General features: G+C 34.6%; 1 protein-coding gene across 1 annotated transcript in view; it reads right to left on the bottom strand.

Moving 5' to 3' along the window:
* LOC106876445 (pyruvate kinase PKM) overlaps nt 1–6,262 on the bottom strand; it is a 50,192-nt gene that overhangs the window by 11,249 nt on the left and 32,681 nt on the right. The window contains exons 8-9 of the mRNA XM_014924999.2: nt 5,713–5,863; nt 4,186–4,338 (exon numbers count right to left, since the gene is read on the bottom strand). Of these exons, the coding sequence (XP_014780485.1) occupies nt 4,186–4,338; nt 5,713–5,863 (304 nt within the window). The remainder of the gene's footprint in view (nt 1–4,185; nt 4,339–5,712; nt 5,864–6,262) is intronic.

Genomic DNA, 6,262 nt, shown 5'->3' with positions numbered 1-6,262 from the left:
ATGCTAGGACACAACAATCTCTTAAGCAGACTGAGTGCAGATATGAATAGCATATGGGAACCGGTATTAAGGAAGGATAAGAAAATATTAGATTCACTCCATAATTGCCCACGGACATATGGCATAGTGGTTAAGAGCGCGGCCTACTAACCCCAAGATTCTGAGTTCGATTCCAAGCAGTGACCTGAACAATAACAATAATAATAATAACATCGAAAACTACCTTAGGAATGAGAATCCAGGTTCGAAATTTCCCCAAGACACCTGAAGAAGGCTGGAGGGTATATCAGCCAAAACGTTGTGTTAACAACAAACAAGATGAGGACAAATATCCTTCGAATGTAAATAATGCACATAATTCCTCATCTCTTAAATATAGAACTGTAACAAAAAACCAGTATAATACACTATGTGTATTTGTATAAATATTTCTTTCCTTTTTTGGTGTGATTAACCATTTGAAGCTGTTGAACATGTTCCCCTTTATATGATTTACTTTCTAAACCATTCCACATGAGCTCTAAATTATTCAACATGGGCTGGAATTGTTCTGTTTATTTTTGTCTTTGAAAGCTCATTTTGCTGTTTTGTTTGTCTCATAATACTCAACTAATGCTTTTATGCTCATAAATTCTGGTGATCAAATTAATTTTCTTGTTTTTCTCAGTGGTAAATTTAATCAATATATATAATATGCTATGTGTTGTCAATGTATATTTAATACGCTATATATATTTGTATTTACACTTATCCCCAGTGGCGGCTCGTATATAGGTACTGCAGAACTGCAGCACCCCCTATTTCCACTTGATATTATCGATAACATTCAATATAATGAGTCCTTTTTTTCTTTAATTCTTTCTTTATACTTATACATTATATAATCTTTAAGCTTAATGTCAGAAACCATCCCCTAGTTTATGAAAACAAAAATCCTTTAATAGAACTGTGTGCTTCACAGTTCCAGCGATGTGGTGTTTGGCTGTTGTGTGCATGCTCACATGTCCGAGATAGGAAGCTTCACGCTAGAGCAAGACAGCACTGTTGTTCACACAGTACTGGTGAAAGGTAGTGTTTCTTTTTGACTCCGTATGTGTTATGCTTAAAAATGTGTTCATATTCTTGAATGTGATAAAGTGTAGAATTAGATTATTATCCTGCTTCCAGCTTTAGCATTGCTGCCAGGATTTGAAAAATAGGGCAGATTTTCTTCCCTTATTTTTTGATTAAGGGGTGGTTTTTGAAAAACAAGGGGGAATTCGCAGCGGTGTTCATCATCATTATCATCATCATCATCACCATCATCGTTTAACGTCCGCTTTCCATGCTAGCATGGGTTGGACGATTTGACTGAGGACTGGCGAACCAGATGGATACACCAGGCTCCAATCTGATCTGGCAGAGTTTCTACAGCTGGATGCCCTTCCTAATGCCAAACACTCCGAGAGTGTAGTGGGTGCTTTTATGTGCCACCAGCACAAGGGCCAGTCAGGCGGTACTGGCAACGGCCACGCTCAAAATGGTGTATTTTACATGCCACCTGCACAGGAGCCAGTCCAGCGGCACTGGCAACGACCTCGCTCAAATGTCTTTTCACGTGCCAGGAAGGCGTCGCTGGTAACGATCACGCTCAAATGGTGCTATTTATGTGCCACTGGCACGGAAGCCAGACGGCTGCTCTGGCAACAATCATATTCGGACGGTACAGGTGCCATCATGATTTCGCTTTCACTTGCCCCAACAGGTCTTACCCGGCAGTGGCTAAAATGCAACCTGATCAAATTTATGTATAAATATTCTTTTTATATGTTTGTTTCCTTTTACACAATATTAAAACAATGGCTAAAAATTTTCTGAAGTAGCACCTCCACTAATTTTATCTACGAGCTGTCATTGCTTATCTTACCATTCATTATTCTTCTTCATATATTCCACTATTACCTTTTATATTCATGTCTTCAACTTCAGCCTGTTTACTAAATACAGTGCACACATGTATTTGTTGATTTAAGCAGAACAAAAATCAGAAATAACTTGAAATTATAGACTGAAAATTCAGAAGGCTTAGGTGTGTTGGTGCCTTCTCATGTCTATACAAGAAATATTATTCTCCAGGAACTTTTGAAGTGAATGTGAATAATAATGTTTATATTGCATATTTATAGCTTTTGCATGTAATGTGCCAAATATGTTGTAACGGCACAGTTTTTGCATAAAATAAACCTACTGTCCCTTAAAAATCTTTAGAAAACGTATATAACCTGTTTGTAAGAACCCGTACCCATGTATAAGTATGCATATATTTTGGTAGTTTTGAATATGTATACATGTACAATATTTGTGAAATTAGCATAATATAGAATAATGAGTGAATCATTGACTACAACATAATGTATATATATCAAAAGTAATCAAGCAAAATGATATTTGAGGAGTGATAAATATGATTTTCTTATTTTCCAGTTATTTTCCTGTTATTCTGGCGTTTTTATTTACATCATCATACTCTCATTAGTAACTTTCACCATGTACATTTTTCAACAATACCACCAATTTGAAAAATCAAATATTCATGTATACAGACCAAAATGTAATTATCACAAAGTTTAGTAAAACACCTGCTGTCATTATTGACAGTTTGGATATTCAAATACTCAAACAATCTTTTATATGTGAAGGACACAGATTGTCAAAACAGCAAGCTGTAATCAGCACAGCCCATCTTACTTATATGTTAAATGATCTATAAACACTATCTCTCACACTTAGTTCAAACACAACAGCACATATACACACATAAATAACTGTAGCATAAATAACTTCTTTAGTCTAATACAATGCACTGGGATGTGTACTACTAGGGTTAATTGTCATAATCATTTTAAGTCCACCTTCCCTGCTGGTATGAACTGGAAAGCTTGTCATGGTCTGAATCCTTTCTCATTTGTACTCAGGCATTCATGCACATTAATATTACACACCCATAAGGCAGCATGCTGGTAGAATCATTAGCACACTGGACAAAATGCTTAGTGGCATTTCATCTGTCTTTGTGTTCTGAGTTCAAATTCTGCCAAGGTCAATTCTGCCTTTCATCCTTTTCGGGGTTTGATAAAATAAGTACCAATTGAGCATTGGGATCCATGTAATTGACTTACCATTCCCATAAAATTGCTGGCTTTATTATGTCAAAATTTGAAGCCAATATTACACACCCATTGGAGCATGCTAACATTTTAGTTTTTGGCTCACCATTCATTACCTATTTGTTTTACACTGTTAGAAGTGCTAAGTCAACACATAATTCTTTGTGGTTAATCCACAGTAAAATATGGAATTTATTAAAACCATCACTAACGTCTACTTTTTAGTTTGACTTCAGATGTTTCAAAACACAAAATTTTTAGAAAAGAGTTGGAATCAGGATCACCTTATAATTTTGTTTAATTTTGACTAAACATAAGGACTCTACATTTTAATGCTTTTGTTACCATATTTCTATTAAAACACTCTTCCTTTGTTCAATTTATGTTGACAATAATGAAGAATTTAGTAAAATAAAATGTTGTCATTAAGCTGGTGCTTGGAACATAAATAAACATTAGATTTTGATGAAAGGTTTTAAAGCAAAATGTTTGTATTATAGAACTCAAGAGTGGACTTGGGCAGGTTGGTATCAAAACGGTTAAGAGAGAATTGATTAATGTGATATTTTTTCTTTTCTTAAGAGCCTTAGTTGTATAGATAAAGTGAAGTGTGAGAAGTTTACCTTTTACTTTTTGCCATGTACATGTAATCGCTGCAGTATTAATAGCTGTAAGCTAATCAGACACACAGCAAAAGAAGGAAAGATAAAGTGGCTGAATGGATATTTCAACAACACAACTGCACTACTACAGTAGACAGTTAAAATTCTTGCAAAGATTTTGAGGAGATTTGCAACCACTGCCTGATATAAATCTCTTAGTATAGCCAAGAAGAAAGAGAAATTTGTCAAGTAGATTGCTCCTCTGGTGCTTATATTAGAGAAGGAATCGATGGAATACATAAGAGTATTAGGTTGAGGATTTTCTTTAAAGTTAATGTTAGCTGCATTTAGAGTTCTTAAAGGGAGTAGGTTAGTAGTACAGGGAATTACTATCATTTAAGCTATAAAACTATTGCAGTATAACCTTGTAACCTTACCTGCACTAAAGTTTTGATGCTTTGCATTACATATTTTCCTTTAGCAGTTTCAGATGACAACATAACACAATCAATGCCATCTAAGACAGAATTAGCAACATCTCCTGCTTCAGCACGTGTAGGTCGAGGATGAATGGTCATACTCTCCAACATCTGTAGGTTAAAGAAAATCAACATTTATTACAGAATCACACAATAGCAATTCTAATGCATTCTTCAAGCATTAGACAGTAGAATTGACAGTAGCATTGTAGACAAAGGATATGAAGATGAGGAAAGCACCCAGCCCTTCAGGAATAACCATTGAGTTGCTTAAGATGTCTGGCAGTGTGGGTTATGGTCTAGTCACCTGTATAGTTAATCAGGTGGTACACAAAGGAGTCATACCCAATGACTAGTGTAACAGCACCATAGTCAACTGCTACAAAGACAAACATCAAGACATGCAACCATCATGGTTGCATGTCTTGATGTTTGTCTGTAAATGTTACCCTGAGGAGGGGGTCATCACCAGATTGCACTATGACGTGTATGGACTACGGTGGTGAACCCTTGAAAAGGCCATAGGTGCTTGTGTGTGTTTTGACCTATGATTTTGACCAGTGGTTTTTATGAACTTTTGTATGTTTGGTGAGCAGAGACGGATTTTACCTATGGAAGTCTGCTGTTATTACGTGTGCCTTGAGGTAAGTACAGGACCTTCTAATATAACTTCAAATGATGCTAAATCATTTTAAAGTTTTTTGTCATTTTAATGTTTTGTCATCAAATATAATGTTTTAGCCAATGGACTATTATAGTATTTTATTTTACTTCATTTTATCTTATTCTATTTTGCTTTATTTGTCTATTTTGAATTTTTAATCACTTAATTTTATTCGAATTGGAATTATAAAAAGATATATATATGTATTGTGTTATATTTTTAACTCAAATTTGATTTATTTGTATGTTATTAGTAGAAAAAAAAATATATATATATAAATTTTTATATTGTGGGTTTTATGATGTGTTTTATTTTTTATATATATTTTCTTATGTATTTGTAGACTTTGATGTATTTCTTTATATATGATCGTTTATTGAGGGGAATGTTGTATGTTGAGTCGTTGACCCAAATGTGATGCTTTTTATTCTGTAACTAATAAGTTTATATATATATATATGGAGCTGTTCTTAAAATTCAAGATGGCTGTACACGATTGGGAAAGATCTCCAGAGGCTGAAGATCACCTTGGAGGATGCAGAAGGACTGCCACAGTACCACCAGCAATGGAGACCAGTGGTGAATCTGGTTGGCTCTACACATAATAACATCTCTCGGACCACTAATCTGGGATGACCCAAATTCCATGAAGCTAGTGCATGAAACAAGCAAGCAAGTATAGAAGTTTTAGTCGCACAAAGCTTGATTGCTGCTGTCATAAGTATGAATCGATAGGGGTATAAATACATAATTATAAAATATTATCAGAAATATATTATCATACAGTGAAATGACTGAAGTAAATTCATACATCTACAGACCTGGCTTGCACATGTAACAGATTTTCCGGCAATGTTAGCAAGACCAGTGATCATTTTCTGAGCTTTGAACAACTTTTCAGGTTTTATGCTAATGCCAAGATTGCCTCGAGATATAATGATTCCATCTGATACAGAGATGATATCACTGATACTGGAAAACAGAAGAAAAAAAATGAGAACTTTAATTTAACAAAAAATAAATAACTAAAAATAAAATTTTAAAATGCTGTTAAAAGCTATAATCAACAGTGATAAAATGTACTGATTATACATGAGATTTCAATTTTGACATGAAGAAAATAATAGAAAGAAAAGAAGAAATGTCACAGATATCAAAACGAACATAGTAGTCTAGAAATCTACCAGTGATACATACATGCATACATGCATGTGTGCATATGGGCATGTGGTGAAGAAGTTTGCTTTAGAACCTTGTGTCACCAACACACACATACCCCACTATACTTCTATATTCACATATCTTTATACCAATGTATGTGTGTGTGTGTGTGTGTGTGTGTGTGTGTGTGTGTGTGTGTGTGTGTGTGTG

The sequence above is a fragment of the Octopus bimaculoides genome, chromosome 18 (assembly GCF_001194135.2).
Source record: "Octopus bimaculoides isolate UCB-OBI-ISO-001 chromosome 18, ASM119413v2, whole genome shotgun sequence".
In the NCBI taxonomy this organism is placed as follows: Eukaryota; Metazoa; Mollusca; class Cephalopoda; order Octopoda; family Octopodidae; genus Octopus; species Octopus bimaculoides.
Note: the sequence above shows the minus strand (reverse complement) of the source record. Positions and strands in the feature narration are given on the sequence as shown.